Source organism: Ambystoma mexicanum, chromosome 1p, assembly GCF_040938575.1.
Source record: "Ambystoma mexicanum isolate Mex_15411 chromosome 1p, UKY_AmexF1_1, whole genome shotgun sequence".
In the NCBI taxonomy this organism is placed as follows: domain Eukaryota; kingdom Metazoa; phylum Chordata; class Amphibia; order Caudata; family Ambystomatidae; genus Ambystoma; species Ambystoma mexicanum.
In genome coordinates this window covers 1084330975-1084351413 of record NC_090921.1, presented here as the reverse complement: position 1 = coordinate 1084351413, position 20439 = coordinate 1084330975, and the positions used below count along the sequence as shown (strand labels likewise).

Here is a 20439-nt window from a genome sequence, read left to right as displayed (position 1 = left end):
ATAATGCTGTACGGACTGGATACTGAGGTATGTTAGGACTGGCATTTAATAAGGTTGAAAGTTGTATTTTGAAAACTTTGCTGTGTGCCAGTCCAGGCAAAAGCAAGTTGGGTTTAAACTCTTTAATAACTAGTTTTTGGAAAAGGAGATTCATGATAGATGCAAAAACAGAATATAATGAAGTAGGAAATGTGTATAGTATACTCCAGGGGCTAATGTGATATTAAAAAACAATTACAAAGTGTTGAATGTATTTGTAATGGAGTGTCGAGGCTTTTTGGAAACGAATGGCAGAAATTAAGTTTCAGATAATATTGCAATATTTAGAAAATAGTGTTTAAAAAAAGTTTACCTTTGGGAAAGGGAATCCAGTTTTGCACAGTTGGAAAAGAAACATTCATTGCAATATTCATATTGACTCTCCTGATGCGGCCACCATAAACTTCTGCAACCTCTGCGGCTCTTTCTCCCTCGCCATTCTTCTCCTGGTCCTACCCCACTCAGCTGGGCATACCCTGGATGCACTCATTGCACCTGACATCTCTTTCTAACCCTCTCACTTGGTCTGGTAATTCTCTGCTCTCGTCTCATCTGGAGCTGTAGGGCTCCCCGGCTAAGTCTCTGCCCGCACTGCCAGTCTCCTTCTCAATCATTCGACTGATGAAGCGAGTGTCAGTAGATGCCTTTGCCACCTCTTTCATTCCCCACTACTCCCTGCTATTGACTCTGACTCAGCCCTTGTTAGCCTTCATCTGTCCATCTCCAACACCCTTGACATACTTGACTCTACCACGAGGATCCGCAGGAAGCCTGCCTCCAAGTGCAAGAGTTGGTATGATTCTGACCCCGTCTTGCTGAAAAGCAAATGTAGAGTTGCAGAATGGAAGTGACTGGCTTCTCGCAGATCCTCTGACAAATTGGCCTGCCGCCTGCCCCAAAGGCATTGCAGACTCTCCATCCGGTCACAGAAGCAGGCCCATATCCAAGCTTGCATCTCGGGTGCCACCAACAACCTGGCTGAACTTTTCAAAGTCTTACCGCAGTCTCTACTTTTCCTCTTCCTTCCCAGGCCCTCTGCATGGTCTTGACCTCCCACTTCACCACCAAAATTCAGGATATCATGTCCTCACTCTCCTCCCCCCTCCCTCCTCCACTTGCTCTAAAGCCTCCCTTGGCCCCTCTCTCTCTGTCTCTCTCACTCTCCTCCTTCTCACCCATAGCACTGGATGAGGTTACGAAGACTGTTTGTTCTATGAATGTTTCCTCCAAACATGTGCTTCCCTGCTCGCCCAGAACTATCAAGGGCAGTATTGCCGCCCTCGCTCCCTCTTTGGCTGAGTTCTGCAACCATTCTTTTGCCACTGGCTCCTTCCCACAACCCCTCGAGCACTCCCTTGTGCACCCCCTCTTAAAGCTGTCTGCGGATCCTTCCTGCCCGGCTAACCACTGCCCTATTTTGACTACCCTTTCTTGGGCACACCTTTGGAGAAGTTGGCCATACCCCAACTAACCCACCACTCTGAAGCTGACCACCAGTCTGGCTTCAGAGCAGCCAGAGGCACAGAAACTGCTCTCCTGAACACCTTTGATGGCTTTCGCTCTAATCTCGACTCAGGCTCTCCTTCTGTTCTTATCCGCCTTGATCTGTCCTCTGCCTTTGACACCGTCAATCATGCCACCCTCTTAAATATTCTTCGCAATTCTCTGGGCATCGGACTGGACACTGGCTTGGTTGACATCTTTTCTTTTGAATCGGCCCTCCCAGGTTCAAATGGCCCTTTTCTATCCTCTACCTCACTCTCTACTTGCGACGTCTCTCAAGGCTTTATCATCTCGCTGTGGCTTTTTAACGTTTACCTTGCCCCTGTTGTACACTTGATCTCCACCTTCTCTCCTCATTTCCAGTGTTATGCGGATAACACACAGCTTTTCTTTAAGCTGCTCCCATCTACCTCCTCTCCTTCTTCTCCCATTCCTGATTGTCTGACCACCCTCCTAGGCCCCCATCCCACACCTCCCTCTGAGGCAATAAACCTCATCTTCGACTCCTCTCTCCTTCTCACCTGCTATCACGGACCTTGCCAAGAAGGCCCACTTTCAGCTCTACGTCCTCCGAGGCATTCTCCCTTTCCTCAACTTCCCTCAGAAACCCGGTCTCCAGAGCTCTGGTTCTCTCCAGGCTGGACTACTACAACAGCCTCTTCCTCAATCTCCCTCTCTCCTCCCTCTGCCCTCTTCAGCTAATCCAGAATAGGACTGCAAGATTTATCCTTGGCCTCAAGCCCAGGGACTGCATCTCTCCAACCCTAAAATCTCTCCACTGGCTCCCGGTCGCTGCAAGGATCAAATTCAAGAGCCTCTGCATCATCCATAAGGCTTTCTGGGGCCTAGAGCCGTGCTAGATCCAGCTTTCCTGACCTAAGTACCTCCCTGCTAGAATCCTTCGGTCCTTTAGCTCAAACTCTGCAGGTCCAACTATTCTCCAAGCAGAGTGTGGGGGTACATCTCCTCGACAGGAATCTCCCTCTGGAATTGGCCTCCCTGCCCCTCTCAGACTTGAGCCGGATCTCCTTAAATTCTGGAAACTCAAGGCTTTCCTCTTCTTCTTCTTCTTCTCCTCCTCCTCCTCCTTCCCTCTCCTCCTCTCCTGCTAATGCCCCCCTATTGCTACGACTGTCTGCCTGGCCCGTTCTGAGTATTACAGAGGCCAGGCCCTCCTCCTACCAGTCTTCCACAGTTCTCCATTACTGGCACTTCCTTCAGGCACCTTTCCCTGACTACACTACTGAGTCTGGTCCACCCCTGACCCTCGCACTTTTTACTCTTGCCCTTGTCTCCCTGCACACTTGCCCTCTTTTGGATCCCCAGCACTTACCCAGTCTCACCCCTGCACTTTGTTTAATGCATTTGTACAATCTGAATGTCACAAGGCCCAGTAGGACCGTTTTTTATTGTTTAACCTCCCCTGTTTCCCCTCCCCCTTTTGTCTTGTGGCACCTGGAAACCCTGTATGCTGTATAGGCGTCATACAAATGTCCAATAAATAAAATAAGAATATATGTGTTTCCGGATTTTAATGTGACGCAAAATATATTCCAAAACATTTCCAAATAAGAGACCAGCGAGAACTTGTAATGCGATTCAGTTTAAATATATTGGCCACAAATAAAATTGTTGGTGCTTGGGGGAAAATGCCACCGTATCCTGTGGTTTTTCCAACAAGTATTACTTTGCAGTTATTTACTTTGAAGTAATTACTTCGAACACACTTTGAATTATATAGGGAGTTTTGGGTTAAGGGGTTAAAAGGGGTGGGGACGGGTTTATGGTAGGAGTGCTAGTGTAGAGGAAGGGGGCATCCCCCAAATGAAAAACAAATTGAAGTCATTTTTTTAATTAATTACTCCAAAGTAAATACTTCAAAGTAATTGCCGTCAGAAAAATCACATACAACCAGTTCCACACAATATGAGATATTATCTTATTTGTAAAATGAAGCATTGTGAGGAGAGTTTCTGACATTCATTATTATGATTATTATTTTGTTCTTTATTGAGCGTGGACTTAGCTTCGAGGAGCAATGGTGCACTTGACAGACGTATACAACAGTGCAGATGCATAACGGAGCACTTTTCAGAGGTAACAGAACAGATATACAGTGGGTCTAGGATAAAGAGGGACACGTAGGGATTGATTGTTTTCTCCAGCATGGGGTCTGGCATGGATTCGCATGCTCATGAATATTCCCCGTCGTCAGGCCGGGAATCCTCGGTAAAGACAAAATCAGTATCAGTTTTGTTTCTGATCTGTCTTTCTTAGTAGTAACCAATCACTGGTCTCTGGGTCATACTGCCCCCAGCCAATGACTGCCCTCTCCCTAAGCCCCGCCTCTGGCAGCCATCCTCAGATTTTTACCGCACGCTCAAGTGCTGGGAGTCCTTGTGTTTAGCTCTCGAGCTTTTGCTGCGTTTTCGCGCTTTTTTAAAGAGAATTTCTCATTTTTCAGTCAAATAGAGCCTCAAGCTCCACCGTCTCTACATCCGATTAACGGGAATCCGTGTCGAATTTTTCTACTCCCCTCAAGGGTGAAGATTCCGTCGAGTTACACTTCTTGGAGGAGTCCAGGAGTTTCTGCGGCCTACCCGAACATGGCCCAGGAGAAAGGGAGCTTGACGCCCGGAAATCTGTTCAGGGTTTGCCCTGGATGCCAGCTGCAGAATGTGTTCAAGGAGGACGAGCACTCGAAATGTCTCTACTGCCTTCATGAGGACAAAGCGCACGTGGAGAAGGACTGTGTGTTTTGCGGGAACATGTCAGAACGGACCATCAGGGGCCGACACCTTTGTTTCTCCAACTGGCTGGAAGGAAAGAGCCTGTCAGGTTGAGAAGAAGTCCGAGCGGTCTTCTAAGTCCTGTGAGGGCGCCCTGGTGACGGGGGCCCAACAGAAGGCAAAGCACCGCGAGTCCGCGGGCACCGGGAGCGCCGAACGGTCGGGCTCCTCGGCTGCCAGGCAGGGCGCTTCCTCCCCAGTGCCATCAACCACGAGCCAACGCTCTGGCTCAGGTAAGAGGAAGGCCGAGAACCCGGCGAAGCTTCTTGAGAGGCCCCGGTCGAGCTCGAAGGATCCGGCCGAGGGGGAGCGAGGCGGTGACCCTCCCCCCAAGGTGAAGGCCACAGGCCCACATAAGGTGGCAAAGGCCTTGATTCACCCGTTGCGGTGCCCCTGGTGCAGCCTGTGGAGGCTACACCAGTGGAGGCGACCTCGGGGCCCAGAGTCTCCCTGCCTCCGCGGAGGGAAGCCTCTTTCAGACTCATTGAAAAGACCCCCGTGAAGACCCCGGCGGAAAAAGAGGGGCGGGGGGGGGCTGTGGCCATTGTGGCCATGGACACAGTATCCGAGGAGGAGCTGGTAGAAGTCTTAGAGGGCCTTGACGAGGGCGTTGAAGAGGCCCGTTCCCACGGGAGGGATCCCGACGAAGGCGACGTCGAGAGCGACGGCGGCACCGACGAGGGTCCTAGTCACCCGTCGCTTCTGGAGCCGCAGGACAACTCAGCGGCCATTTTGTTGGCAATACAATCGTTATGTTCGGAGATAAGGACGAGATTGCCCTTGCCCCCGACGGAGGAACCGGAACCAGGCTCGGCGGAGGAGCCAGAGCCAGGCCCGGCGGGAAGCCCCCCGAACAAGAGAAGGCGGATCCATCCAGCCCCGCCTTTTCAGCCCACGCGGCCTACTCAACCTTTGCCCACGTCCCCCGTCCCTGGGGATGACACGGGAACGGACACGGCCACGACGGGTACCGACGACGGCGGTGATGACGGGACAGAGCTCCCATCGCCCCCAGCCCGGGCCTCCCCGCCTGACAAGATCGGATCTTTCCATGCAATGATCGCCAGGGCATCCAAGCTTTTTCAGCTCTGCCCCGAAGAGGAGGAAGGTTTCCTTTACCAACGGCGCAAGGCCAAGAGGAAAACAGTCCTCGCCGTGCCTCTGCTGGATGACATCTGGGACGAGGGCCTCACCCTTCTCAAAAAACCGTCTACGACGCCTGCCAAGAGGGATCGGTACGAGAAGAAGTACCGGGTCCCCGACGCGGCCCCTTTGTGCCTTGGGGCACAACCGATCCCTGACTCTGTCGTCTCAGCGGCGGCTAAGAAGAAAGCGGGGGGGGGGGGATCGCCCTCCACGTCAACTGCCCCGCCAGATGGCGAAGGAAAGAAGGTGGACACAATGGGACGAGTTATCTCGTCGGCGGCAACAACGATTAAGGCGGCCAACGCCCTCGTAATCGTGGCCCGCTACGACAGGGAGTTATGGTACAAGGTCGCCCCCCTGTTGGACTTCCTACCGGACGACAAGAGGGCCGAGGCCCTGGAGATCTTGCAAGAAGGCGAAGTGGTGTCGGACCACGCCATTACGGTGGCAACGGACATGGCTGACACCGGTTTCCGCCAGCTAGGCAACGGCATTTGCCTCAGACGACGAGGGTGGCTCAAGGCGACGGATTTCCGCCAGGATGTACAAGCCAAGGTTTTGTACATGCCGTTCGACGGGAACAATCTGTTTGGGAAAACAGTGGATGAGTCCCTCCAAGCCATCAAGGCGGACACAGAGACAGCTAAGGCCCTAGGCGTTCTCCGGCAACAAAGGCCGTCCTTTCGGAGCACAGGAGGCAAGCAGGGTCCCTCCAAGGGATTCAGCGGTGGTTCCTCTACGTACCGCCAAGCGGCCCGCTCCTCATCGCAGGAAGCCTATAGAGGACGAGGCAAGTCCGGTGGACCCCGCCGTTGTCACCAGGGAGGCCAAGGCGGCAAGGCGTCCTCCAAGCAAGATTGAACCGACCGTGGTGTCGGGCCTCCACAGAAGCACCCCGGTGGGAGGCCGGCAGGCCGGTGGGAGGCCGACTGGCGAAGTTCGTCAGCGTGTGGTAGTCCATCTCCACCGACCGTTGGGTGCTGGACGCCCTGGCCCAGGGGCACGCCCTCGAATTTCTAAAAAGTGCCCCCGCATTCCACCTGTGGCCAGGAAGGAAAATCACGTCCCTCAACTGCTGTTGGAGGTCAGGGCGATGCTCAAAAAAGGTGCCATCGAGCTCGTCCCAAAGAGGCTCCGGAGTATACTCAAGGTACTTCCTTGTGAAAAAGAAGACAGGAGGATGGCACCCCATCCTGGACCTGCGACGACTGAACAAGTACATCAAGGCACAGAAGTTCCGGACGCTCACCCTCCAGCATGTGCTGGGACAGCTGGAGGAGGGCGATTTCCGGTCGTCGTTGGATTTGGAGAATGCGTACTTCCACATCCCCATTCTAAAAGGACACCGAAGGTTCCTCAGGTTCGTGGTCCAAGGACGGCACTACCAGTTCAAGGCCCTCCCGTTGGGATTGAAGTCGGCACCCAGGGTGTTCACCAAGTGCCTCGCACCGGTGGTCGTGCGGATGCGCCTGCAGGGGATCCACATCTACCCCTACCTAGACGACTGGCTCATCCGAGCAAGGACAAGGGAGCTCGCCGCAGAACACACAGCGAAGACCGTCCAGCTGCTCACGGACCTGGGATTCTCCATCAACTTTCCCAAATCCCACCTGGTCACGTCGCAAGGCAAACTGTTTTTGGGAGCCAAGCTCGACACAGTGGCGCGTCTGGCCTCGCCGTCAGAGGAAAGGACGAAGGCCATCCTGGCCAAAGTGCAGCGTCTGCTGGACACAGACGTGGCCAGGGTGAGGTCCATCAAGTCCCTCCTCGGGATGATGTCCTCCTGCATATATCTTGTGCGCCTGTGCAGGCTTCGGATGCTCCCTCTGCAAGAGTTCCTCGACGCCTGCTGGATCCAAGCGACGGGCAGCTTCGAGGACAGGATCCCGCTCAACAAGACTTTCCGACAAGCGATCCGGTGGTGTGGCACCCACGCTCATCTGACGGCGGGCACAGACTTTCAGACCCCATCTCACCAGATAACGGTAACGACGGATGCCTCCCTGGAAGGGTGGAGAGCGCACATCAGAGAACTTCACGCGAGAGGCCTTTGGCTCCCGAAGGAGAAGCCGCTCCACATCAACATCCTGGAGCTCTGTGCAGTGTTCTGGGCCCTCAGGTCTTTTCTCCAGTCAGGATCAAGTGGATCGACTCTTCCGTCGATGGGGAAAACTGCAGATCGACCTGTTTGTGATGGGGACAAACTCCAAGTACCAGAGGTTTGTCAGCTGGTTTCCGCAGCCGAGGAGCATGGCCGATGCTTTCTCGTTCCCCTGGGATGGCCTGTTCCTATATGCGTTCCCTCCATTGCTGCTCCGACTCGTCAACCAGCTAAAGAGGTCCCGGTGCAGGATGATCCTCGTCACAACCGGCGTGGCCGAGGCAGATCTGGTTCCCGGACCTTCTGGACTTGTCAGCGTCCCCACCAGTCAAGCTGCCGACGGACGCGGATCTTCTCTCCAGAGAAGGAGGCGCCATACTTCATCACGACCCGGAGTCGCTGAACTTGCAGGCCTGGTTCCTGCAGCACTAGAGTTTGGAGAGTACGATATCCCGGCTGACTGCAGAGAGGTTCTTGCAAAGGCCAGGACGTCCTCAACTCTCAAGTGCTATGGACATAAGTGGAGGAGGTTCTCTGTCTGGTGCTGGGCACAGAAGATTAACCCTCTACGGATTACGGCCCCTCAAGTGCTGCCGTACCCACTGTCGCTGGCCAAGGCTGGACTGGCTCACGCCTCCATCAAGATACATCTGGCTGCGATCTCCCGGTACACCAGAACCACAGGACGGGCGTCCTTGTGGTCCCATCGCCTGGTGAAGGAATTTATGAAGGGACTGTTCTGGTCGTTCCCGCCGGTGAAGGCCCCTGCCCCGGCGTGGGAGCTCAACGTGGTGCTGACCAGGCTCATGGGGGCGCCATTTGAGCCCCTGCATTCGGCACCGTTGAAGTTCCTGTCGTGGAAGACTGCGTTTCTTGTGGCCATCACCTCCGCATGACGTGTGGGAGAGATCCAGGCCCTATCCTGCAAGCCTTCATACTTGACTTTTCACGACACGAGGGTGGTGCTGAGGACGCACCCCTCCTTTATGCCCAAGGTGCCGTCGGACTTCCACCTCAACGAGCCCTTGGTGTTGCCTGTTTTCTTTTCGTCGCCAGCCGAGAGGACTTTGCACTCGCTGGATGTAGCTAGAGCGCTGAAGTTCTACATGGACCGAACGAAGAGTTTTCGGAGGACATCACAGCTGTTTGTGAACTTTGGACCTGTGAACCAAGGGAAGGCTCTCTCGAAGGCTTCCATTTCCAGATGGCTCTCCGGCGGCATCATGCACTGTCATCGGTTGGCGAACCGACCGTTGCCCGGCCGTCCGAGAGCCCATTCGACCAGAGCGGTCGCTGCTACCACGGCGTTCTTGTCTGGTGTGCCCCTGCTGGACTTCTGCAGGGCTGCTACGTGGAAGTCGATGCACACCTTCACGAGATTCTACTGCGTCGACCGGGATTCCAGGGAGGAGTCCAGGGTTGGCCAAGCAGTGCTGCGCAACCTGTTCGCTTAAGGTGAGGCTGGTGAGGAGGTAAGAAATGCTTAATGTTGAGTTTTGATGTAAGGCTTAATATTGAGCCTTTGCCACCTCCTGTGGTTGTGCATGTGTGTACTGCTATGTATTCTTATATTCATGAGCATGTGAATCCATGCCAGACCCCATGCTGGAGAAGGAATAAGTTACTTACCTGTAACTGTTGTTCTCCAGTAAAGCCAACCAAAAAAATGGCGCCTCTGTTAAAGATGCTACCACCTCCTCATCTGTTCTGAAAAGACCCAAAAGTGACTCACCACCTCCAACAGGGATCTCAGACCCTGCCATTGAAGCCATTCTTGCCGAAATGAGGGCACTTAAACCCTGCATTGAAAACACAAATGCTAAGCTACAGCAACTTGATGAAAGATGGATGTGTGTTAACAACAGAGTAGAGGAGGCTGAGAAAAGAATCGGCGTGCTTGAAGATATATCTCCTAAAGTTGCGCAAATGGAGAAATCCATTAAAGAACTTCAAAAGCATAATGAAGATTTAGAAAATCGCAGCAGGCGCAATAACCTACGTATCTCGGGCCTTCCTGAAGGAGTTGAGGGCACTGACCCCATTGTCTTCCTACGAATATTCTTACCGGCCATACTACATTTGCCTTTGGAAACAATTTTTAATATACAACGTGCCCATAGGATTGGTCAACCCTCAGCCTCTCCCTCATCACGTCAGACACCAAGAACTCTAATAATATACCTCTTGGAATACTCTCAAATACAACTTATTATTTCCACAGTTAAAGATCGCAAATCTCTAATTTGGCATGGCAGTAAGATTTTTATCTCACAGGATGTGGCAAAAAGCACAGCACAAAGAAGAAAAGTCTTTTTGGCATTCTGTCCTGCTCTTAAACAACTTCATGTCGGGTATGGCTTGTTCCACCATGCTCCTTTAAAGTTACTCATGAAGGACGCTCTGCAGTATTTGATGATCCCGCAGACTTAAGACTCTTTATACAATCCATTAAGAGCGAGAATATGGACACCTCCGCTCCAGCGGTGGCCTCAACATCACCTGCTATTTGAAACCGAATCTTAATCACCTGACTCCTATACGTATATGTATCTATTTACCTAATGCTATGACATTACATTGATATTTACTATGTGGGATGGGCGCTCTTTTGGGTCCCTCTTCCACAAGTGGTCGCTTCTTCTAGTTAGCGACCCAAAAGGCATTTACTATCCCCTATTTATACCCCCTCCCAATTTCTCTTCTCCTGTCCTGTTTGATCTCTAAAATCACTCTTTCAATAAGGCACACTCCCCGCCAAGTTTTGATCGAACCCCCTTTTCCCCTTCCTGATCCCCAATGTTTCTTCCTTCTATTCAAATATTTGGGTATACATGTTTTCAACCAAATGACTAATGTTTTTTGCTTATTACTGTTCTATAGTTATATGATGTATGAATACCAAATTCTCTCCAACTAAATGATCTTTAAATGCATAACATGGAACATCAAGGGCAGTAAAAATCCTATTAAAAGATGTAAAGTATTGTCTCACTTGAACAAATTTAAACCGACAGTAGCGTGCCTACAAGAAACACACTTATCCCTCAAAGAAACAATGAAACTTAAATCTCAGTGGGTGAAGGAGGTGATTTCTAGTCCAGCTATATCCAAGAAAAATGGTGTAGCTATACTAATTAGTAAAAAACAACCCTATAAAGTTCTTGCCCAAGATGCAGATACAAATGGAAGATGGGTTTGGGTGAAACTGCTTATTGACACAACACAAGTATCAATTCTCAACATATATGGACCTATTTACCTGATCCCTCCTTTTGGAACAATATCCAACAAATGATTCTGAAAAATAACTTCACCAATTTGATAATGTGTGGTGATGTCAATCAGGTTCTTGACCCATTTTTAGATCGAAAATCTAGCTGCATGTTTAAACCCAACAAAACTCATAAATCCTTTATAAACTGCCTTGGAGAAACAGGACTTATTGACTCATGGAGAATATCTCATCCTTCACACTTGGATTACACTTTCCATTCCCCTTCTCATAACACATTATCACGTCTTGACTATATTTTGCTACTAAGACCCTATCTGGATCCATTATAGACTCCAAAATATCCAATATTATTATTTCTGACCATGCTCCGGTCATCACTTCCTTTTCCCTTACAGATATGAACAAAGGTGCTTCCAGATGGAAACTTAATAATTTTCTTTTAAATGACTCAAACTCTATTCAGTCCATCAACACCTTCATTCAACAATATTTCAACGAAAACCAAGACCAAGATACCTCCACTGTCAATAATTGGGATGCTTTCAAAGCAGCCCTTTGAGGTCATATAATGGCCCTCTCAGGCAAGAATAAAAAAATCAGGAAAAAACATCTGGATGAACTATATTCTAAACTCACTCTTGCAGAACAACACTACTATACTGACACTAATTCCGCAAACTTACGACAAGTAATCAAAATACGCTTTGAAATCAATAAAGAAATCACAGAGTTAGCTGCAGGTACCATTCTTAAATACAAAACAAAGATCTATCAAACTTCTAATAAGGCAGGTAAAATGCTGGCTTCTTATTTAAAAACCAAAAAAGAAAAAGTTCAAATCTCTCACATTCAGGATAAACATGGAACAACGCATCATCGATCGGATGAAATACTAGAATGCTTTAGAAAATTGTATACTGATCTCTATACTCCAGAATGTGCTATTTCCAGATAAAACATTGATTCCTTTTTTAACAAGATTAGTCGAACCTCTTATCCTGAAATTGATATTTCTCATCTTGAAAATGAAATCGCCTCCATCGAGATTATCAAAGCTATCCATAGCCTTGGAAAAGGGAAAGCACCAGCCCCGATGGACTATCCACCGAATTCTATAATATATTTTCCCAAGCATTAACACCTAAACTTAAAAAACTTTTTTCATATTTTATTTCACAAAAATGCTCCTCCGGATCCTTTTCTGAAGCTCTACTTATTGTTTTCCCAAAACCTGACAAGGACCCTACTCTTCCAAGCAACTATCGACCCATTTCTCTTATCAATATCGAAAGCAACATTTTTGCCAAAATACTTGCTAACAGGATTGAATCCTCACTTCCAAATCTAATCAAACCAGACCAAACAGGTTATATAAAGGGACGTAACATATCCTCTAACGCCAGACTCTTACTTAATGCCATTAACCTAGCAGCCAATGACAAAAAGGATACTCATGGCTATGCAGCCATTGCACTAGATGCAGAAAAAGCTTTTGATCGCGTCGATTGGAATTTTATGTTTCAAACTCTACGTTGGCATGGTTGTGGTGAAAAATGTATTTCACTTGTTAGACGTCTTTACTCTGCCCCCAAATCCGCTATCTACCTAAATGGTCAGTCTTCCGCCTCTTTTCACTTACTTAGAGGAACGCGTCAAGGCTGCCCCTTCTCACCATTACTATACATCCTCTCTCTTGAACCGCTACTAGAATTAATAAGATCTAATAAAAACATCCCGGGAATTCAAGTCAGTGCCGCAATAAATAAAATTGCAGCATATGCAGATGATATACTTATTCTAATTAAAAACCCCAAACTCCACATTCCTAACCTCTTGAGTGCACTATCGCAATTCAGTCTGGTCTCAGGATATAAACTAAATACACAGAAATCAGAAATTATGCCCTTAAATTCATACTGTCTTAAACACGAAATCGACACTTTTGGCCTTAAATGGTGCAGCAGCTCTGTTAAATATTTAGGTCTTCGTTTTGCCCCAACTATCCCAAAAACTATCAAACTAAATACTGAAACATTACTAAGTACCCTTAAGGATCTGACATCCAAATGGTCTCCACTTTACCTCTCCTGGTGGGGGCGCTTAGATACTATCAAGATGATGCTTACTCCCATAATCCTATACTATTTGCAGCTTCTTTCCGTCCCTTTATCCCTTTCCTTTTTCAAATCCATTTACTCCATACTACTTAACTTCCTGTGGGGAAAAGGAAAAAGTAAAAGAATTGCTCTGACAAAACTAAAAGCTCCATATGATATGGGAGGAGTCAGATTCCCTGACTTTAATTCATATCACTCTGCATTTCTTATAAAACAATCTCGTCAATGGTTCATGGATCCCATATCAGCTGATATCCCGACTTGGTGTACATCAGAAAAACAAGTAGTTCTACCACATATCACAGATTATATATACATATTTAAATACTCACCTAAAAAGATTTTGGATCCTATTAAAGCATCAGTTTCTGCTATACAAACCTTTCTTTTTCCACACACTATGACCCCCAATAAACATCTTTCCCCGTTATTATGGCATAATAAGAACATTGTAATTAATAATAAGATCCTTAATCGCAAAACATGGATTCAAAAAGGTATCAGATTCATTCAACATATTATAGATGACCCGCACATCCTCTCCTTCCAGCAACTCTCTACCACATTTAAGGTACCTAAGAATGATTTCCAATTTTATAATAACTTAATTAATTCCTGTCTTGATGCACTCGACCAATTTTCCAATGAAATTCTCACTCCAGATGCCCTTAGACTAATGCACCTCACCATGGTCAGTGAAGTTAGTGCCTCTAAAATATACAATTTGCTCACCTCAACTTTTAAGATTTGTACTATCCGCCAGAAATGGGAACTTGACTTAGGCTACATATTTGATGATGATATTTGGCTCCGCCTGTTTCCAAAATTAAACAAATATCTGTGTCAGCAAATATTTCACAACACTATTATTTCTTCATTCACAGAGCATTTATTACTCCGTCCAAACTGGCTAAGTCTAATCCAAAGTATGATGCAAAATGTTGGTCATGTGGTATATCTCCTGCTACGTATATGCATATGTTTTTCGAATGTCCATATATTGTTAAATTCTGGCAAGAAATTTGGAAATTTCTTAAATGTATATTCTATGTCGATGTGCCTTTCTCCATTGTTAACATATTTTTAGGAAGTATAGCTATCACAACTGATATTCCATTTGATCCTGCTAGACTTCATGATCTATTCATTTGTATAGCTTTAAAATGCATTACGGCTAACTGGAAAGACTCTAGTTTGCTTTCTGTAAGAATTTGGAGGAATACTATTTGTTATACTCATAAACTGGAAATGTGCATGGCCAATAATCTTAACACAATTCCAAAATATAATGCTAAATGGCTTTATTTCACCAAGTATCTCAACTGTTTCAATGCAACTGCTCATGGTACATGAACTTACACTTTTATGTCTTCATCACTATCCATATGTCTATACTCAAAATGTAATGCCATAACTAAACAATATTTCAAATAATGAAATTATTTTGATAACATTTTCTAATATACCCATTCTCCCCCCCAACCTCTACCCTCCTAGTCCTTATATGTCTAGTGTCTGTCTCCCTGTTCGTCTCCCCCCTTATCTATTTATTCACCACATATAAGTCACTCTTTACAGACTAGAGTTTCGTCTATTACAACACAACCGGTTATAGTTATGCTGTTAACACCAACTTTAGTTCATACAAAAATGTAAGTGTATTTAACTGATGAATTATTTATATTGATATACTTTTACAATTGACCTCAATCATTCAATATGTTATTATTAATTGTTCTTGTTGCATTCAAAGTCTGTAACTTGTTGATACCTGTATCAGAATTAATATTTATACAATAAAAACTATTAAAATAAAAAATAAAATAACACATTAAAAAAAAAAAAAGGAAGGCCTAGTTGGCAAATGGTGAGTCCACAGAAGGGTCCTGGGACATTTCCGAAGTCCACCAATGGCAGGACAGCAATGCTGGACATGACTAGTTGATCCCTCCAGTCCAGGGGAGGAAGGCAGTGATGAAGGGTCTTCCCTAGTTGCAAGAGATGAAACAGAGTATACCTTGTAGATGGCTTGGCAAATACTGGTTTGCCTCCGTCGCAGTCCTCCAGGTTTTAGGTGCATTCTTCACAATGTAGTATTCTTGGCTCCAATCAGTGACCTCAAGAATCCTCTTATCGAAAATGCAGGCTGTGGGGGTCAGGGGTCGGTAGTCCCAACTCTCTAGTGGAAAGATTCTGCACCATTCAACCATGTTACCCCACGTCTGCGCAACAACATAAATGCCCTGGGAGACGTGGATTGGGTCCAGACAGTCTCAATCACAGTTTCAACCAGCTACAGTCAAACAAAGCACTGGCTGGAAGTGCTGAACAGAACCCTATGCAAGTGCATGCCTGGGAGGTCAGGAAGATTGTCAAAAAGCGAGAGGCCAAAGGACAGGAATTATAGTCAAAATGTGGTTAAAAAAAGAAAGATGTGCACAGAATGTCACCAGCATGTCCTGAGTATGTCACAAAGGCATAATAAACATTGCCAGGAAAAAGGGATATAAAGTTACCTTTTACATTCCACTTTAGGTGGTGCTGTTACAAAACGAAAACACAGTAGTCTCGCTTATCTGGCAGCCTTACAGAATGTGTTAATCAGGTAAGTGAAGCTAAAAAGGCTTTACTTGACTCCAAAGTCAGTCAGGATTCCAGGGCATAGACACACATGCTGGGGTCCCTTTGAAATCAAAGGTGGGAATCTGCAAAAAGAAAAATGTCCCTTTAAGTGCGGGTGGAAAATTGTGCACTTGAAAGAACGTATGTCTTACTAGCTGCAAAAGTAAGCATGCCATTCATAAAGGGGAACACCCATGAACATTTTGCTTTTCCCTCTCCCATGTTTGTTTGCAAAACAATGCATGCCGTGAGACGGTTGCTACAATGTATAAAGAATGACGACTTTCAGAAAACACTGCAGTGAAGTAGTCTTGTTTTTTTCTACAAAGAAAGCAATGTCCCACGAACAGTAACCGTCATTTTGAAAGAAAACCAGGGAGATGGAAATCCAACTGTAAAATGTCTTCCCACAGAAGCCAGTCTCTTTAATCATAATTTGTCTACCACTTTTCACAATACCCGCACCTATTCTGCCCCTCCAATTTGCCATATGTTTTGTTTGTGTGCAGTTTATACCTTTTTGCCGTGTAAGCTTCGCAATAATGCTTTGCCCAAACGACTATATGTCACACACGCTAATAACTTGTTCATTTGTTTTCTGAATGTTAGGAAACATACAACGGGAACTTATTCTTCAAAAATGCAACATGAATTCTGCAGAGGAATAACAGTCTCGTTTGCTCAGGAATATTTAATTAATTTGTTTTTGTGTATTTGATTACAGGTAGCCCTGTGTATAACCTTTATGCTCTGTGCAATCACTCTGGCAGTGTGCACTACGGACATTACACCGCCTATTGTAAGGATCCATCTGGCTGGCATATCTACAATGATTCACGGTAAGGTTTGTTCTCTTGCGGGGTCGGCATCGGGGAAATCGAGAATGGAAGGGGTTGTGGCGGTTAATTAGTGAAGAATGCCAAGTGATTGGAACATCTATGGTGTTTTACAGCAAGAATACATAGTCTTGATAGATAGGCTATTTACAAACAAGTACTCGGATAACCATTACCTTGATTATACAGAAAACTGCACTGCACCTTTCATAAAGATTTTGTACAAATAAGATCACTTTTTCCCCAAAGTCACCCTTAAATTGCACTATGAAGAAAAAAAAGTCTCAAATTAGTTTGCCATTTGGGCCTTCTGAATTTTAAATGAGTTGACACAGTCCTAAAAGAGGGATGGCCTTCTGAAATTGTGATGGAGACAGCTATTGTGAAAGTTATTTCAGACCCGTAGAGGTACATAGTGAAAACTGGTTTTGAATACATTTCCGATTGTTTACGTTTTAGGGGGACTTCTCTAGGCATTGACAGTGTGGAGACTACTGGTATTGTGTGAGAATGAAATTTATGGAAATGAATGGCTTCCATTACCCCTTGTTTGGGACTGATCCTCTGGCATATCTTAATTAATCTAAGCAACATAAACCTAGCAGCCTCTGAGAATGCCTTCAAATGTCTGTTTTTTTTTGATTATATGAAACTAGATTACATTTATTTTTAAATTGCGAAGGCTTGAACATATCTAATGTAAAGTCAATCCTGGATAAGTGTATCTGGGCTTCAACTGTTTACTTCATAAGGTGAAAATGAATGAAAAGATGATGGATGTTTTCTTTTTAAAACTATCATCTTAAACTGGGTTACTTTTCATATTGTCACTTTGGGAATTGGAAAGCAGTATAAGCTGTGTGTTATCATTGTATTCTATAACTTTAAGCATAGTTCATAAAAGATCTAATCCTTGCTGCCAATGCAGCATAGAGGGACACACATTCCCATACTTCCGGCAAGATCAATAAATCAAATGCAGGAGTTTTTCCGTATGGCCAATACATGGGGCTTTCTGTCATGGGATCTTCATCAAAATCCATTACCGTTTCATTTATTGCTGCAGGTACAACGGAAAACCTGGAACATACTTTAAAAAAAACGTAATATAGAAACCTGATACAATCAGAATTTAAGTGTCATCATTATTTTTCATCATTATTACAACTACTACAAAATATCCAAAAATGCAGAGTGGTGGGAATTTGGTACATTTCCCCTACATGGGTTCCAACAATTCAGATTCTCATGATGCAGAGCAGCCAGCTCAACCCTTCAATTCCATTTTCTGCTCATCCTGAAAATATCCCAAGACACAGAGTGCTCCTGAAATCTTTTTCACACTTTGTGCTCTTTTTCACACTTTGTGCGCACTTTGTTTAATGTAAAAGGTTTTTTCTATGGGCCATCCCCTCTTTCACTGCAAGCTTAGCCTTCGCTTTCCTGAGGAATGATGGCTCCCAAGTTTAAACATGGAAGTAAGATGGCGCAGGACACTCCCAAGTGCTTATTCTTCCTTTCTAAATGCAATGACTTATGGTTGCAAGCATTATTAAAGGATAGAGAGAAAGTGAGAGAGAGACACATTAGCTAGACAGACTAACAAGGCTTTGCCAATTTAAATTTGGCTGCAGGATCAAGGTAGTACCCCTATCTAGGAGGCTTCTACTCTATGCCAGGTAAATAATTCAAAAGGGAGGCAAATAATGACATAGCCCAAGAGCAAGCTAACAGACAGAGGGATGTCTTACCCTTACTGTCAGCATCTTCTGGTTGCAACTCAGACACCAGTTTGGCTCCACCTGACGGTGTCTGAGCACAGAGCATACTCCTAAACCGTGTCAAGACCACCAGCATCACTCACATCAAGTTACCTTTTGCCATTAGCTGTGTTTTTGATGGCTCATGCTTTTAAAGTGAGTCCCACAACGCTGAAAGGGAGCATGAAGATAAAGAGGGAAATCTTGCTGCTTAGGTTCTTTTATTTCTCCACCATTGTAGTATCCACCTCACTCTCCAAGATCATGAGCCACCAGGGGTTTGTTGCCAAGATGTTCCCCTTCAGGGTATACCATTCGTAGGGCATCCCCAGGAAATAACTTACAAAAATAGGGGTAACCCCTACTTCCAAAGGTGGCTGGGGTAAGTACATATAACAAAACAAAAGAAATCCACTGTTGGGTATATTTAAATTACTTTTTCATTATTTTCATTCTGTGAATACAGGTATCAAAATCTAATATCCCGATTTTGTACCTGGCATGACTATCTACGTATAGTCTTAAGTAGTAACTAATTCGGAATATCCAAAAAAATTCAATGTATTAATAATAACGTACTTATAGACTTAACACATGCATAATATTGGATTATAACAATGTGTAGACCTTTCTCACAGGTGAAGAAAAACGAAATTCATAGTCTAATCTTGATGAAAAAAAATAATCCATTTGAGTTGTCCACAGAGTGTAGGTGGACTCAACCTTGGTATATATTCATTGAAGACCAAGGTAGTTTTTTCAAAGTAAGTGAAAGAGAATAAATGAGTAAAAAGTAAAAGAAAAGGTAACAAGAAGAACAGATATACCACTTTCTATATAGTGGTGTACAAATATGCAAGTACTTAAAATTCGAATGGATTATGTCCTCCAACATATTCCACATCTTTGACATGTAATGTCCAGAGCTGTGTACTTCGGAAACTTTTTCGGCAGAGGACGTCCTGTGTCGATAGCGTCGGGTCGATGTCCCTCGAAGGCCTCCGTCGAGGGCGACGTCACTGGATGTTATAAATAGGACGCACGGCGCCCGTAGCCTCAGTTCCATTTTTTCCACAAACGTGTTTGCTTCGTAGACTTGGCGCGCCTCGTGTATTCCTTGTGAATATGTCTTCTTCAACCCCTCCGACTCTGCGGTCTGGCTTCAAGACTTGCCGGAACTGCAAGTCAAAAATGTCGATTACCGACCCGCATCGCATTTGTTTGTGGTGCTTGGGTGAGAGTCATGACACTGACGACTGTTCCAAATGCCAGTCGCTAACTGCTAAGGCCTTGCGGGAGCGTAAGGGAAAGCTTCAGGTAGGTTGGGATTCTAAACCCAGTAAGTCCTGTAAATCTGAGTCCAATGGAATGTCCACCGACGATTCGAGGGGTGACTCTGTGTCGGAAGGAGTCCCGGGGGTCTCGGTCTCGGAGTGGTTCCCGCCATTCGTCGTCCTTGTCTAGGCATTCTAGGAAGTGCTATCACCGGTTGCCTTCCCCATCCGCCTCGGAGGATGGGGCTGCAAGGGAAGTGTCTTTGTCAAACTAAGTCCTCGACTCCGGAGGAATGGGCTGCCTTCAGGGAGCAGATGTTGGTGATTTTTTCAATCGCAGAGCACAGTTCCGTCTGCGCCTTTCAACAAAGCCGGCAAGGAACAGTCTCGATCTGTGGCTCGTACGCCTTCGGGCTTGGGTCCTCTGCACGATCCTCATCGGGAACCTTCAAGGTCCCGTTCAAACAAGGCTCAGGATGGTCGTAAGAGACATGCTTCCAGGTCTCGGTCCTCGTCCCCAGCGAGACCGCAGAAACCTGCTAAGGGCTTGAAGTAGGCGCCGTGTCCCTCGGATACGGACGTTGAAGCTTTGCCTTTGTATCAGCCATCGCACCCTTGTCGCCACTGAAGCCGTCATCGCCCTCGATGCTGAAGCCATCAGCGCTCTCGACGCCTTCGGGCCCTTTTGGCCAAAATGTACAGTCTGAGATCCCTGGTACTGTGCATCCTCCAAGGAAGGCTTCTTCCAAGTCTGTAAGGCCTGTGATGAACTCCAGACCCTTGGCTGTTCCGAGACAGGACTTCTACCTCCCTCTGGATGACATCTATGAGGAAGAGGAGAGATCAGATTTAGATCTTGACCAGGTTGAGCCTGGTGTGTCTCCTGTCATTTCAGGGGATAACCAATTGGAAGACTTTTCATGACGCTAGTGGCCTGGACACTTTGCCTGAGGTGGAATTTGGCCGGGCTGCGCCTGGGGACATGCTGAGTCGTCATACAGGAGACTTATGGCTAGA

General features: G+C 46.2%; 1 protein-coding gene across 7 annotated transcripts in view; it reads left to right on the top strand.

The window, feature by feature from the left end:
* The window catches only part of USP21 (ubiquitin specific peptidase 21), a 1008218-nt gene that overhangs the window by 862330 nt on the left and 125449 nt on the right, over window positions 1-20439 (top strand). For 6 of the 7 annotated variants that reach the window (XM_069604671.1, XM_069604661.1, XM_069604666.1 and 3 more), the window contains one exon: window positions 16277-16391. In XM_069604671.1, coding sequence (XP_069460772.1) covers window positions 16277-16391 — 115 coding nt within the window. Of the gene's footprint in view, window positions 1-16276; window positions 16396-20439 lie in introns of those variants that run through there. The other variant, XM_069604672.1, reaches the window with a different exon arrangement.